The sequence below is a fragment of the Manis javanica genome, chromosome 13, assembly GCF_040802235.1.
Source record: "Manis javanica isolate MJ-LG chromosome 13, MJ_LKY, whole genome shotgun sequence".
NCBI lineage: Eukaryota > Metazoa > Chordata > Mammalia > Pholidota > Manidae > Manis > Manis javanica.
This window is the reverse complement of record NC_133168.1, coordinates 91,318,675-91,333,903: the sequence shown is the minus strand read 5'-3', so window position 1 is coordinate 91,333,903 and position 15,229 is coordinate 91,318,675. Positions and strand designations below refer to the sequence as shown.

At 58.6% G+C, this 15,229-nt stretch overlaps 2 protein-coding genes across 4 annotated transcripts; both read right to left on the bottom strand.

Moving 5' to 3' along the window:
• Positions 1-267: 267 nt before the first annotated feature.
• On the bottom strand, positions 268-7,553 carry HAPLN4 (hyaluronan and proteoglycan link protein 4). 2 transcript variants are annotated; one of them, XM_073220261.1, is made up of 6 exons: positions 6,900-7,553; positions 6,656-6,768; positions 5,770-5,887; positions 5,112-5,474; positions 3,094-3,426; positions 268-2,752 (listed from the first exon to the last, which is right to left on the bottom strand). In XM_073220261.1, the coding sequence occupies exons 2-6, from the start codon at positions 6,656-6,658 to the stop codon at positions 2,361-2,363; spliced, it is 1,209 nt and encodes a 402-aa protein (XP_073076362.1). In that variant the 5' UTR covers positions 6,659-6,768; positions 6,900-7,553; the 3' UTR covers positions 268-2,360. The 2 variants fall into 2 exon arrangements, with proteins under 2 accessions (XP_073076362.1, XP_036852057.1); XM_036996162.2 differs by having other exon boundaries at positions 6,656-7,553.
• A 105-nt stretch (positions 7,554-7,658) lies between these two features.
• On the bottom strand, positions 7,659-14,977 carry TM6SF2 (transmembrane 6 superfamily member 2). 2 transcript variants are annotated; one of them, XM_073220260.1, is made up of 10 exons: positions 14,197-14,977; positions 12,528-12,631; positions 12,109-12,250; positions 11,937-12,040; positions 11,474-11,556; positions 10,781-10,905; positions 10,520-10,621; positions 10,098-10,190; positions 9,311-9,430; positions 7,659-8,382 (listed from the first exon to the last, which is right to left on the bottom strand). In XM_073220260.1, exons 1-10 carry the CDS (start codon positions 14,641-14,643, stop codon positions 8,176-8,178), a joined length of 1,527 nt encoding a protein of 508 aa, XP_073076361.1. In that variant the 5' UTR covers positions 14,644-14,977; the 3' UTR covers positions 7,659-8,175. The 2 variants fall into 2 exon arrangements, with proteins under 2 accessions (XP_073076361.1, XP_017497756.3); XM_017642267.3 differs by having other exon boundaries at positions 12,109-12,206; positions 14,197-14,430.
• Between the last annotated feature and the right edge of the window lie 252 nt (positions 14,978-15,229).

The window sequence follows — 15,229 nt, the reverse complement described above, 5'->3', positions numbered from 1 at the left end:
CCTCTGGATCTGTCAGTGACTGAGTCAGAACAAGGTTGAGAAGGGCCAGACCCCTGGGGGATGGCTCAGGGGAACAGTGGGAGCAAGACAGGGGAAGGAAAAGCAAAGAGAGATTGGAGAGTGGGGAGTGGTCTTGAGGAATCACCAAAGATGCTTCCCAATAGAATCATCATCAGGCTGCCCCGGCTTGGAAACATTTTGTGCACCAAAGTGCGTTTATGCAGTAATTACCCCCTGGCTACCTCATTTTCTCACTCATCAAGAAAATAAAGAAAGAAAGATTTATTGAGCCCCTGCTGTATGCTTTGCACTCACTTAGAACAGTCCGGGTACAGAGGAGGAGGAAACAGGCTCAGGTCTTTTGTCACTTGGTCAACAGAGGCAGGATTCAAACCCAAGCCTATCTGCTTTCAAGACCCACAGATGTGTTTCCTCAAGATGGATGGCTTAAGGAAGGCTTCAGGAGGGACCCCAGTGCTACTCCAGGCAAGATCTCGGAGCTTGGGTCTCCCATCATCGGGGTGACCACGTGCACGGGCCATCTCTCCCAAGCTGGCTCCCAACACTGGGGACTCTGGCTGGGTCCTCACTTCTTAGCTGTAATTGCCCCTTAGAATCTGGAGCTCAGGATGGATTTCCAGGTTTGCAGACTTTCTCTCTCCTGCATCTCTAAGGAGGGAAATTGTGGCGAGGGGCATTGGGGGGCTGATGCTGTGGGGAGTTAGGAAAGGAGGAGCTCAATGAAAATGAGGATGTGATCTTAGGAAAAGGGGAGTCCAGTTGCTTTCACAGCTCAAAAGGCAAGGGCATGCCGGAGCCTGTTTGTTCACCTGCACGGAGGCAATGAAAACACCTGGGTGTTGCAAAGGTGTCTCGTGCACAGCTGCTGTCTGGAATATACTTAGCGTGCAAACGGAGGATGTCCAGCAGCTCCGGAAGTCCAGCGGGGTCTGGGGAGGCTGCTGGGCACTGGGCCCATCTGGTGAAGGGGCAGACATGAAGCCCTATGGGGCGCAGTTCCGCCCCATGGAAAGAAGTTTCTGGGAGCTGCTTGGTCGGTTTCATGGGGATGACATTGACAGTCTCCATGGTGACAGTTTGGCGGGAAGAGCCCTGCCCACAAGGGAAAGCCTTGGGACAGGTGTTCTGTTACCTCAGACACCAGAGTTTGGTCTCCATGGCAACAACTGTTGGGGTCCAAGGAGCTTGGGGGTATGGCTTGGCGGGGGGACAAGGAGCTGGGATACACCTGGGGAGAGAGGGGCAGCCTGTTTCCATGGTGAGGGCAGGAAAACCAATGATGGGACAGCTTGCAGGGAGGATGGTCTCAGTGGCGGTTGATCAGGGCGGGGACGGCCTGAAGTCGAGTTGTAGGTCTCTGAGGTGGGGGCTGGTGAGATGAGAAACGTTTGGTTTCCATGGTTACAGCTGGAGAAGGGAGGCAATATTCTTATGGGTGTGACCAATGAGGAGGGAAGGGCTGTGTGCCTCTAGGTGACAGAAGCTGGGCCGGTCGCCTTGGTAACAATGGGAAGTGGGGCAGCTTGTCTCCACAGTAAGTGACATGGATCGTATGGGTCCCTGGGCCGAGAGGACGGTCTCTTTGGTGACAGCCAGGAAAGGGGCCGTCAGGGGGCGGATTTGCTCCCGTCAGAGAGATACCTGAGGGGTGGGGCATGGCCGCCAGTTATGCGAGCCAGCTGGGGGGTGTCAGTCTGCTGTAGCGGTGACAGACAAGGGTGGGCTCCCCTGAAACTGAAGGGGTGGGGCCGTTCTCCTGGTGTCCTGAAGACGTGGCCTGTTGTGGAAATTTCCGGGGACTGGAGGGGGCGGGAAGAATGGGAGTACCCAATCTCTAGGTCTCCATAGGGGAGAGGACAGGAGCCCATAGTCTTCCTGAGACCACGTGTGTGGTCACCTGATGAATTCTGAGGTTTCTGGTTTTTCTACAGGTGACAGGAGGGTTCAGTACCCAGGTGACCATAAGGGATCAGTCTTCAGTCTTCAGGGGCAAAGGGCATGTGGCCAGTCCCCAGACAACCCCGGGGGTCCAGCCTCCAGGCGACCACGGCGATGGTTCCGTCTGTTTCCAGGTGACCTCAGGAAGGCATGGCCAGTCTTAAGGTCTGCTTCCCTCCAGGTGTCCTCAAGGGTGTGCCCCACCTCCTGGATTAAGTCGGGGGAGGAGGGGAAACCCACTGTCCAGGAGAGGTAGGGCTTAGTCGGTCTCCGGGGGACTCCGAGGGACTTGTCTGTGGGAATGACCAGTTTCTGGGGACCTCAGGGGGCGTGTTCTGTCTCCAAGAGACCGCAGGGCACTCGGCCAGCCGCCAAGCGCCCCAGCCGCCTTCGCTCTGGGCCTAGACGCGTAGCGGCGTCCAGGCGGCTGGGTCGCGCGCCCCTCCAGCCCAGCCACCGCCTCCTGCCCAGCCCCAGCCCCAGCCGCCGGGTGCGGGGTCAGGCGCTCCGGGCGCACGGTAGCAGTAGACGCCGAAGAGGCGGCGCGCGGTGTCGGGAAAGCCAAGGCTGCGCACGCCGGGCCGGCGACCGCCGCAGCGCGCGCGCGGGTTCACGATGGGGTAGCGCGCGCTCCCGTCGGCCAGCCAGCCCGCGGTGCAGCGGTCCAGCAGCTGCAGCTTCCACGCGGCAAAGAGCTGCCCCACCTTGGCCACCGCCGCGCCGCGCGCTGCACACGCGCGCGCAGCTCCCGAAAAGGGCACGGGCCGCAGTGGCTTCAAGAAGAACACGCGGCCTGCAGGGGGGTGGGCGAGAGTGGTTAGGGCCGCTTCCGGGACTTGGCCTCCTCGAGATTCAGTACACCACCACCCCACCTCAACTCCTGCAGCCCGGGACCCCCCCAGCCTCGGCCAGGGCAGTGTTGGCGCCAGGCTTAATTGCCTCGCCGTGGCAGTTCTGGGGGAGGGATCTTCTGGTCGGGACCCCTAAGAGGGCCGTTATGGGGACGAAGGGCAAGGGGAGAGGAAACGGGGGCGTGGGTGGAAGAGGGAAAGAGACCCCATGAGAGGACAGCCTAGGGGCGGGGCCTCATGGCCGGGGAGGGCTTCGGGAATGGTGGGGGCGGGGCCTACACACCCGGGAGGTTGGATGTGAAGCAGAAGGCGTCGTAGCGTTCCTCCGCGTTGTGGCGGTAGCCGTAGTTGCGCACGCCCCCGGAGGCACTGCCGCCCATCCCGGCGCTCCCGGCCCCGCCTAGGCCTCCGCAGGGCTCCCGGGGCTGGCTCACCGGGTACTGCACGGAGCCGTCGCGCAGCCAGCCCGCATTGCACCAGTCCAGGCCATCGCGCCAGGCCGCGTGCAGCTGCTCAGCCGACGCCAGAATACCGTCCTGCTCAGCGCACGCGCGCTGCGCTTCGGTGAAGGTCAGCTTGTAGCGGCCTCCACGGGGGTGGTATGGGAAGACCACGCCTGGCGGGACGCACGGGGGTCAGCTCGGGCCCCCCAGCCTGCCTCCACCCGCCTGACAGATAAGAGTGACACGTGACTCTTCAGCCTAGACCTTCCCGACCATCCCTTGCTCTGGCTCCAGACCTGACCATGCCTTTTCCCAGCTCACACCCCTCATGACTCCCTTTACCGTAAGTTTAGAATTCACTTGACCCTTTCCCTTAACACAGTTAATCATTTCCACCACTGGACACCTTTACTCATGTTCTTTGCTCACTTTTCCAAAACCTGATGAACTATTCATCTTTCAAAACAGCTCCCACACAGAACAGTGTATCACAGAGAAGGGACATAGGGGATCTCTGGCAACTTGCTGCACTGATGGACAGTGGCTGCATTGGGGTCTGGGTGGGGACTTGATAATATGGGTAAATGTAGTAACCACATTGTTTTTTCATGTGAAACCTTCATAAGGGTGTATATCAATCATACCTTAATAAAAAATTTTAAAAAATTAAAAAAATAAAATAGCTCCCACAAGCCTTCTCCATTCAGTCCTACATGCATCTCACATTCCCCCTGCAGTAGGAGCTTCCCTCTTGTTGTCCACAGACCTGGGAATGTTTGTGTCCAGTGCTGACTCCCCTGAAAGGTAACTCTGGGCAAAAACCTCTTTGATTCCCAGCATTGCCCAGGGCAGGTCCCATCGGTTTCCCTTTCACCTTCAGTTCTTACAACTTGTCCCTCATTTGACTCACTGTCAACTCAACTCATGAGCAACTTGTGTGTCTGTGTTTGAGGGGCAATCCTTAGAGGTGCAAATGCATCTCTCAACAGAAGCGGGAAGGAGTGAAGGGGCCAGAGAGAAGACCTGAAGCCTGACGGATCAGGGTTTGAGTCCTGGCTCTGTACTCACTAGCTTGTGTCTTGGGCCAGGCTCTAATTAACCTCTGAGCCAGTTCCCATCTGCTGGTAATAGCGTCTTCCTCAGGGTTTTTGGAAAACTAAATGAGACACAACAGAGAGTTCTTCAAGAGCCTGGCATATTGAAAACACCCAATGTAGGAAAGTCGCTATTATTATTTGCTATTGTTGGGAAGTTCAGCAAGTGAGGGCTCTGAAAGCTCTCCTAGCATCTTCTAAAATGGACTGAGGAAAGGAAACCAAGTGTGAAGGAATTCTTCAGATAGAGGCCCCACCTCCAAGCTCCACTGTCAGCCAATCAGTATCCCATCACCCAGCCACAGCGATTGGCTCATGGATGAGCACGTGACTCAAGCTGGGCCGCTTAGGGACAACTCTGGGATTCTAGCTAGCATTCCTAGGAAATCAATCGTCCTTTGGTTTCATTGGGGAAGACCTACGCAAGGGAAGCAGAGCTGAGGGAGGGGTTCCTGGCATGTGAATGCCTGGATCTCACTGTGCCAGCACCCTAAACCCATTACTGACATTTTGGACTGGATTATTCTGTGCCCTGGGGCACTGTCCTGTGTGTTGTAGGATGTGTCACAGCATCCCTCACCTCTACCCATTAGATGGCACCAGCAACCCCCTTCTGGACATGTCCAATGTCCCTGGGGAGAAAAACTGTATCCCAGCAAGCCTCTCAGTTCCTTCAGATCAACTTGATATGGTTTCTGTTCCTTGCAATACTCCCCATTCTCCTTTCTTAGAAATACAGCTCACTCTGCCCATGAGCTGCTTACCTTCCAGGTCCAACTTGACCATTCCTGTGTCATCCTCCAGCTCATTGGTGACCTCACACTCATATCGTCCATAATCCTGCAGTGTCACGTTGCGGAGAACCAGGGAAGCATCCCCCGGCCCGTCGCCCTGCAGCTCTGCTCTGCCGCGGTAGCTGCCGAATGCCCGGTGCTGGGGGCCCAGCGCCACGAAGACGTCGGCAAAGGCCAGCGGGTCCACCACTTTGGTCCACTTGAGGCGAACGCTGTCATGGCCCTGGGCAGCTGCCTCGTAGTGGTAGCGGCAGGGCAAGACGATGGTGCCACCCCTGTGGCTGACCACCTGCCCCGGTGCGGTCTGTACCACTACGGAGCCAGACTCACCCTCTGCAGGTGATCAGGCAGGGTTCAGAAGAGTTCCTAGGGGCAGGGAGGGGGAATCTGGGGAAGGGGACCCTGGGGAGGAGGGGATGTGAGAAATCTTGGGTGGAGATCAGGGTTATCAGAGGGGCCAGGGGAGGGGCCTGGGACTCAGCGGAGGAAGGGACCGGAGCTGGGGTGGGGGGGCTTTGGCTATCATGGACGTTCAGTGCCCCACTCCCTGTCTCCTCCCTGCACCCAGGCCACCCCATTTGGCCACAGCTCCTGCCGGGCAAGACCCGCTTCCACTGCCCAGACTCACCGAGCACGTGCACTACCTTCTTTCGGCCGCGCTGCGCCCCCACAGGGACCGCGAGCAGCAGGACTCCGCAGGCCGCGGCCCAGAGCCCGCCGGGACCGAGGGCCGTCCGAGCGCACACCTGGGGGCACGGGGCGCTCAGCCCAGCCTCCTAGCCTTTGCCCTTCGGAGGATCACTCCTCTGGCCTGCCCTCCCCGCGGCAAGGACTCCTCCTATGCCCAGGTCCCCGCCCCAGCCAGGGCCCCAGAGGACCCCTCCAAGGAGGGGGCTGGCAGACCCTTCCAGACCCAACCCCACCCCCGCACTCCTCCGGGCGCCCACCCCTTCTCTCCTGTGCAGAGCCCACGCCAGGGCCTCACCCTGCCTTAGTTCTGCGCGGGCATCCCGCCTGACCCCCTAACCCCAGCGCTGGGGGCCCGAGCTCCGCCCCCTCGTGTCGGCCCCGGCCCGGGATCGGAGGGGGGAGGAGGGGGAGCTGGAGCAGCGGCGGCGACAAGGTTATCGGTGCGCCAGGAGACTGCAGCAAACCGTGCCGGGGTTGAGGGGCGGCGGCGGGCGGCGGGGGGTGACAGAGATCGGCACACAGGGAGGGCGAGAAAGGGGGGGACACACAGAGAGGGAAGCGGGGAGAGATGAGGGAGAGGGAGAGACGCAAAGAAGGGGGGACACCGAGGTGGGGGGACGCAGGGGAGGAGAGAAGAGGGGGAAACAAGAGGAAGGAAAAGTAGGGAGAGACGGAGAGGGGCTGCGAAGGCGGCCGAGAGTTCCAGAGACACCAGAACGTGAGAGACAGAGAAGAGATGGGAGACACGGAGCGACGTAGACACAGACACAGAGACAGCATCCCGGGAAGGACCTACAGGGACACGCGCCTCCGGCCCCACTCACCATCCTGCCCGTGCGGCCCCCTCCGAGGGGCCCCCACGAGCTGGGACTGCGCTCCCCGCACACCCGGGAAGGACTGGGCAGGTCCTTTCAGGGGGCGCAATCCTGGCGTCTGCCTGCAAGGGGAGGAGGGAGATGGCTGGAGAGGGGGGGCGTTAAAGGGAACGTGGCGGTGCGCGCTCCGCGGGAGGAGGAAACGCGCGCTTGACAGTGAGTGCAGGAGCAGTTCGCTGCCCGCCTGGCTGACCTTGAGCCCGCGGGACAACCTCTCCGGGCCTCATTAAAATGCAGGAGGGAGAACTGGTGGGGCCTTCCGTCTTGGACACCCTGGGTGGGCAGAGGGCTTGCGTAACCTGGGAAAGGGGCTTGGCGGGCCGGTATTAGTTTTCCCGTTTGCCGTTGGGAGACCATCTCTGGGTCCTGAGCTCCGGCACCCAAAAGGTGCTCACTCTGTGGGGTGAGGAGCCCCACAACAGTCACACACTCTGCACGGCAGACACACAGCAACAAGTCCAAAGCCCCCTCCACCCCTCACTGGCTGTGGGACCTTGGAGGGGGCACTTGGTCTCTCCAAGCCTCAGTTTCCACCTCTGGGGAATGGGAGTGCTGGTTCTTTGCTAGATGTCTAATAAACAGTAGGGCAGGGAGCAGGGGAATCTGATCAACCCCTCAACCATTCTGAGCAGGGGTCACCCCGAACCCGGCCTCTCACCCAAGTTCAAAAATTGAACCAGGGAACAATGAACCCTTCCCCCAATCCCTTGGCTGCCTCCACAGCCTCAGTTTCCCCCAAAATATGAGCCCCCCAGACAGCAGAGGCAAAGTTATGAGCTCTATGTTTGAACAGGCCCAGACAGGACTCCACCCCTCACTCAGCATCATCCAGGAAACTGACCTTGGACCAGAATCTTCCCCACCTGAAGTATAGGGTGAGATCCAGCATGTAGCAGGTGAGGTTAGCCCTTGGCATGGTATACAGCAGGTGCTTAATAACTGTGCCACACTCTTAGTTGTTATAATTTATTGGCAGAGCTTAGATTTGAGACTTCTCTTCTGCCTGTGACCTCAGACAGGTCTCTGGCCCTTTCTGAGCCTCAGGTGGAGCTGTACACACCAACCAGAGGCAGGCTTCGGCTGCCCAGCACCTCCAGCTCCAGATGATCAGGCAGGCAGTGATGAGTAGGCCCTGGTGGGGTCTGAGAAACAGGTCCCTTGCCCCTGCACCCTGAAACACTGAGGCAGCAAATGTTTTGGGCATCAAAGGGTTTTTCCTAAGAGGACCCATGGGTAGGCTCTGGGAGGGAGTAGAAGAGCCTATGTGGAGTCGGGACAGCACGGGAGCGGAGCGTGGCTGTGGCCCTCTCTGCTGGAGCCCACGGCCCTTGGGCCTCCTGGTCCCCCTGCTGGCCTGGAACCACCATACCCAGAGCCATACCCCCTTCCTCTCAAAAGCCCAACCCACCCTTCCCAGGGCAGGGAGGGCTGGGCATGTAAACAGAGTCCTGGGGTACCCCATGGCTCCCTCAGTGCTGCTTCTTGTGGTGTGCTGGGGGCCCAGGGGGTGGGTGCAGGAAGAACGTAGGCCACCACAGGCAGCGGAAGGCCAGCAGGTGGGGGCCAAGCGCATAGAGCAGGTTGCACGTGAAGAAGCAGGCCCAGGCGTCATCAGGCACCCGGTAGGTGAAGGGGGTGCGCAGGTGAAGGGAGGCACCCATGTGTGAGAACTGCGCCTGTGGCCACAAACGGTGGAGGGATTTCAGGGGCCAGGAGAGAACAAGGCCCGGTATCACTGACCTTCCACCCTGGGCAGTCTAGAGTGTCACCATCCCCTCCTTGCTGGGTCTGTTCATTCACCTGCCTGTCTTCCATCTCCAGTTCCGCTGTCTTTAAATATTCCTGTTTCACATGCCCTGTCTGTCCTTGTCCATCTGTCTGTGACCTGCTCCTCAAGTGCCTAGCTACAACTACCTTTACTGCATCTGCTGGGCCCTGCACCTCATCTCTGTCATGTGGGTCCGACTCCTCTTCCCCATGCCAGCTCACGCACGACCCTTGACACAAATCCCACCAATCCTACCCCATAGATGTCCTCCTGGCCCCCACTGCCCTGGCCTGGGCCCAGGCTTTACCACTTCCCATCAGGAACCCAGAAACAGGACCCCAGCTCCAACTGGGACTGTCACTGCTCAAACACTTCCCGTGGCTCCTACAATTCTCAGCACAACCCTCCGAGCTCAGAGTTCAAAGCCCTCCGCATCTAGCTGCCCATTTATCTTGCCTCTGCTTTTACCCACATTAGAGCTCTGCAAAATCACTGACCCCTCGGTGCCTTTCTTTATGCTGTTCCCATTCCTGCCTGGAGAATTCATACCCACACATCAAAGCCCACTTCCTGTGCTTCTAGGAAACCTTACCCCCTCTGGAATCCTCCTCAGCCCCCATCCCTCCCTCTCTTCAGTTCTGATCCTGTGAGGTTGGGAGTGTCTGTCTCTGGCTCTTTCTCCCCCAAAGTAGGAATCCTGGGGCAGCAGGCTGGGGGTGGGACCTCTCAAAGGCCCAGCACCACCCTACCAGGGGCATCATAAAAGCAGTTGATGGGTAGGTAGAAACTTTCTTCCCCACATACCTACCCACCTCTCCCTCCAAGCCCCACCTCACCTGGCCGATGGCTCCAGCAAACACCAAGGCCCAATCAGGTAGCCAAGTGCAGCCAGGGAAGATGAGTGCATAGACTGCCAGGCCATAGAAGGGCAGCACATAGAACATGTACACCAGCATCTGAGGGGCACACAGACAATGGGATGGGCAGCCACCCCGCCAAGTCTCCTGAGGCACCTGAGTTGGGTCCCCCAGGGAGGATCTGGCCAGCTTCAGACCCCACCCAGGAAGGGGACATTCTGCACACCCCACCCCTGTGCAAACTGCTCCTATTATTACCCTTGGGTCTTCCCCCGACTCCACAAACACACACCCTGAGTCCAGCACCTCACTCAAGAAGAGGCATGTGATGTGACCCTGGCCTGGCCAATCAGAACACCCCAGTCTCCTGGCCATAATGGTCAGCTACAGGATGGGCATGTAATTCAAACTGAGCCAGTCAGAGCATGGCTGGAACACGTGCATCTGCTCTGAGAAAACAGGGGCTCACATTCCTCTTTTCCAGCTAAACAGGGCCTGGAGCTGCCCAAGGCTATTTCGGTCATACCACAAAAGGACTACTTAGGAGTGGAGCCCCATACAAAGGAAGTGCAGCCAGGGATAGAGCTATCCTTGAGTTCCTGGATCCGGCCACACATGAAGACAATATCTGAACTTTTTCGGCAGAACAACAAATTCCATTTGTGCTTCGTCAATTTGACTTGTTTCTGGCACCTGTTTTTAAGAGGCCCAGTGGACCCTTATCCGCAGTAGGATCATGGCCCTCTCTTCCCAACCACCCTCTCACCTGCACCTTCGGATAGGCCACAGGGTCCCGCAGGTATGGCTCATACTGATAGATGTAGACAAAGCAGGCGTCTGTGGGGCAGTCAAGTACCACCTGGGGCAGACAGACAAGCCGACAAGCCACCTCAAACATCCCTCCTACAAGACACTTCACCACACACCAGGGTGGGGCTCATGCCCCTTGTGCTGGCCTCCCCCAGCCCTGGTTCTCTCCTGCTGGCTGGGAACCCACAGATGTTGGAGCTTGGGAGTTTACTGGGAATGGGGCTTGGTCACACAACACTCAGGTTAGACTTGACAAAGAACTTCCCCGGGTGATCAGACAGATGAGCTGCGGCCTTTTTGCACTAGGTAAAGGGAACCCAGTGGGAGGTCGGGGGCAGGGAGGGAGGCTGTGGTGGCACAAGGCCAGTGCAGACTCACTAGGCCCCGGAAGAGAGTGAAGAGCCCAGCAAAGATGAGGTACGTGATGAGGGCCAGGTCAACTGGGCGTCGCAGGAGGCCCTTCCTCTGCTCCTCCTGCACCTGCCCCATGGGAGAGACACGGTGTGAAAAGCCAGCTATCCAACAGGCACTCCACAAAGATTCATCCTTTCTTTTCTAATGACCAAGGATATCCTTTCAAAAAGACAATGTTTTGACTGGAAACAACTCAGATGGGGGACATTCAGGCAAGGCACTCACCACATGCGGTGGGCAGAAGGTGGGTGCCTGGGACTGGCTGAAGACCCTCATAGCAGCCCAGCATGGGACCAGCATGTAGGGGATGGCAAGGAAGAAGGTGGGCCTCATCTCTGAACTGTACTTTCCTGTCATGGGAGGAGAGAGGGAGTGTCACCCAGCAGGAACCTTCCAGGCCTGGCCAGACCCATAGCTGAGCCATGCCAGAGCCCCTGGCTGGAAGTCTTAATTCACAAATGCCATCCTTGCCCAAGCTCTAATATACTTCTGGCTGCCAAGTGCTCACAAGATGATGTCCACGCTCTTCAGCCTGGCTTGCCTCAATTTACCTTCTGGATACAGCTCCTATGCTTCAGCTGTTCTGTGCTTCCCCTGGATACACCTTGGGCTTCTTCCTGCTCGGCCATCCCCACATCTCCGACTGCCTCACTGCTCCGCCTCCCAAGACCTACCTACGATCCGCTTTAAAATTCCCTTCCTGTGCAAGAGCAGCGATCAGGCCAAATTCCTGGGGCCAGGGCCAGCAGCCTGGAATGTGCTCCTCCCACCAAGAGGAAATGGGAAGGCCAGGAGACAGGAATACGGAGAGGAGGGCCTCTGCAGACCCTGTGGAGGGGATGAGGACCCCTGGGGGCTCCCAGGCACAGGGCAGTGACCCAGCCAAGGAGACGGGATTCCTCAAAGCCAAGTCCTTACCAAGGAGGTTTCCCGGGAGGAACACCAGGATGCTCATGACGAAGGATCCCAGCCAGTACAGCCCAAGGTTTCGGTACCTCTTCCTGGGTGGGTGACGGAAGAGTGACCAGTAGACACCTGTCCCCCAGGTTCAGAGCTCCAGCCAGGGCCCAGGATCCACTGTGGCTTCCCCAGCCCTGGGGGAAGTTTCCCAGTGAAAGAAGACGAGTAGTTGAATGAGGGAATAAGTCAGACCCTCTGGCCAAGGACAGAGTGGCTGCCCCGGCACAGTGCAGGACAAGAGAAGGGAAAGGCAGACCACCATTCCACCTGTGGCATTCCCTGGACCCTTCTCCCTCAAGCCCGAGAGAGGCCTTCTGATTTCCCCTACAGACACTTGCAGCTACATCCGGGCCCAGGACTCCACCTAAAGGGGTGGACCTCCTTTCCAGGGTCCAGGTGCCACCCTGCCCACCCCACACACCTTCTGCAGATGGCGCTGGCCATGGCCAAGTAGAGAAGGTAGTGAACGGTGCCGTCCCAGTAGCAGATGAAGATTCCGTGTGCAGTGCGCAGGTAGGGCACGCCCTGTGGGGGCAGGTGCAGGGCTCAGAGCCGCAGTCGGGCAGGAGCATCCCAGGCTGCTCCCTACGTACCTCCTTGGTGTAGAAGTCCATGAAGCCCATCATGTAGCCATCTTCCTGGAGAGCGATAAGGAGGTCCACCACCGACGAGAAGGCAAAGAGAGCGAACACTGCCAGGAGAGTGGGCGGGGCCGGGCCCGGGCCCGGGTGGGGCCTGGAGCTGAGCCGCAGGACTGGATTCCAGGCGAGGACTCCCTGCCCAACTGCCCCTAGTCCCCACTCCGCAGGTCACACGACCCGCAGCCCGGCCTCTCGCATAGTCCCTGCTTTTGGGAGTCCCCAGCTGTAAGAGTCACTGTCCCTGTGTTAAGGGGGAAGCCCTCTGAGTTTCCCCAATCACTAGGCATTCTTCAGTCTCACTGAGATTCTCCAGTCTGATGGGGGAGGCCTTGACACGTCCTCTTCGGCAGGCCCTCCTCCCACTCACTCACCTGCATAGAGTGGGTCGTAGGAGATCTCGCCTTGGGAGAAGTTGTAAATAGCCACAAAGAGCAGACCTAGGATCAGGGTGCTCATCAATGCTCCCCCCACGGACCTGTGGAGAGGGAAACTAAGTCAGGGTGGCCAGGCCTAGTGCGGAGGCCCCATCCCACCCTGGTGAGGGCAAGAGCAGGCACTGGGAAGCTCCAGGTGAAGAGGCTGAAGCATCTGTCTGTCCAGGAATGTCCTTCCCTGAAATTGCGCTTTCCCATCACCAGGCTCTTGCCCCAGCTGTTTCTGCCTCCTGGAAACTCTTCCAGTTGGCAAATTCCTACTCATCCTTCATGGCCCATCTTTCATGGCTCTTCCTCCAGGATGCCCTCCCTGACTCAGAAAGAATCATTGCCTGACTTAGGCCAGGTACAGAGGGAGAATCTGTCAGCTCTTTCTGACTGTATGCAGATATGTGTTTGACTCAGTTTGCCGTCAGGCATGGGACAACCCTAAGCCCACCTGTGGCCAGACCCAGCTCCCATGCCTGCTGGAGGGTCTCTACTGCCTAGTTCTGTCCACCTCACTGTCTGATACTCCTGACTCATCCCAGCTAAAGTCCAAATGCCTACATCAACTTCACCCCACCCCTGCCCTGATCTGTCCCCAGCAACCCGATAAGGTAGGTAACCAGTTGCATAGATAATAGAAGCCAGATCTCTGGGCAGATCCTAACATAGGTAGGCAAACCAAGGTCCAGAGAGGAAGACCTATCCAGGGTCACACACTATCCCCTGCACTCTCTTCAGATTCCTACCTTCTCATAAACCCCTCTGATCCCTGGACTCCCACCCTGTCCCCATATGACCAACAAGGACAATTACAGTATCAGGTGTTACATCAGACACACCAGAGTCTTTGCACTATTCATAATGCTTAACTGTAATGGGATGAGAACTAGGAATATATTCATTACACAATGAAGAAGATGAGCTCTCAGAGGCTACCTGACTTACCCAGGGTCTGGTGGAGATGCAGCCAGGAATTTGTACCCAAGGAGCCAACCCAAAGCCAAGAATCCCTCTCTTCCATGTTTTGGGGTAAGCTAGGTTGGGAGCTTGAGGGGCTTATGCATGCCTAGTACCCTGTGGCAGGAATCCACGGGGCTGAGGTCTAGAGACAGGGTCAGCAGAGGTCACAGCATGTAAGGGAAACTGAGGCTAGGAACAGGGTGGGCCAGCCGTCACAGAAGAAAGTCCCATGCCTGTGACTGGCGTTGGAGGGACCATCCGGTAGCGGCGGTGGAGCAGAGTGTGTGTGGCAAGAGCCAAGTCACCGGGACCTTATCTGGGACACTTTGACCCTTGTTAACTATGGATCCAGCGCCGGGCACATCCCTGGGAAAACCCCTGTAACCCTCCAAAACCCTGCCCTGTTGGGGGCTCTGCTTCTCAACGTCCCTTCTCCCCAGACCCCAAATGTCCCAGGAGCGCCCCCATCCCATCCACACAGCCTCCTGGCGGGTGGGAAGGGGACTTCCGTTTGGAGGGGGCTTCTTTGGCCCCGCCCTCCTCCTCCACGGCCGGGGCCGAGAGGCTCGGGCTCTCGGGAGCAGGCCGCCACTACGCGCGTCCTCCCTTCCGCCCCCGCCGCCCCCCGGGAGGCCGCCCGGCCCCTCCCGGCACGCACTGCGAGAGCGCCGAGACGTAGTTGAGCCCGTAAGATACGGGGAGGGCGCAGAGCGACAGAACCGAGATTTTGCCGGCCAGCGGCGGGATGTCCATAGCGGTGGCGCCTGGACCCCGGCTCGTCCCCGGCGCGGGCTCCGGGGCGCTCGGCTGTTCCGCGGCGGCGCGTCTGGGCGCGGATGTGTGTGTGTGTGCGGAGTGTGTGCGGAGTTGGCAGCGATTTGGCCCGGCCTGCCCCGCCCCACACAAAGGTCGTCCTTCGCACTCCTGGGGAGCCTCCGAGGCCCCTCCCCTTTGCGGCGGCTCCTCCCGCTCTAGTCCTTCGCTGGACTCCGCGCGACCCTCGGTGGCCGTCACCGCTGCGCAGCCTGTTTCCCTCTCTGTGTCTTGGATGCTTCCGCTCTGAGGTCCGGACCTGCGTCTGGAGGCCCTGGGCCAGCAACTTCATTCTCCAGGTCGCCTTCTGCTTTCTTTATCCCTAAGGCACCGGCGTTCCAATGTCGGCCTTAAAAGGCAGCCTTTGTAACTCATTTCCGCAGACGTCCCTCCTCCGAGTTCAAGAGTGCATTGTCCGTGCGCGCTGATCGAGGAACCCCGTCCGCTTGGGTGCTCTGATTTGAGCGTTCACGCCGTGGCCAGATTTAACCGTATGCAGGTGTGAAGCTTTGACGGGGCCTGGGGACCATCTCAAGGCAGGCGGCCACTGCCCGGGACTTGTGGGGGGAGGGGGAGAGTCCCTTGAAGGACTCGGTGATTCTGTGCTCTAAGCCTTCTGCGCAGCCCCAACACCTTGAGAGACCCTGCTCACAAGGGAGGGTGGGACCCCAAGGGGAGGGCTGTTAGGCAGTGGTGGGGATGTTTGGTGAGGAGCTTGGGAACAATGTTCCCAGCAACAATAGTTCAGACTTGGAGCTCAGCTGCTAAAAGAAGCCTTGGGCTGGACTTGTGGTTGAGGGGCTCCAAGAAGGGGAGCTCTGTGTTCTGAAAGGCCTGGGAGAGGCTGGGCTGGGTCCAAAGATAAAAAGTGGGGACAC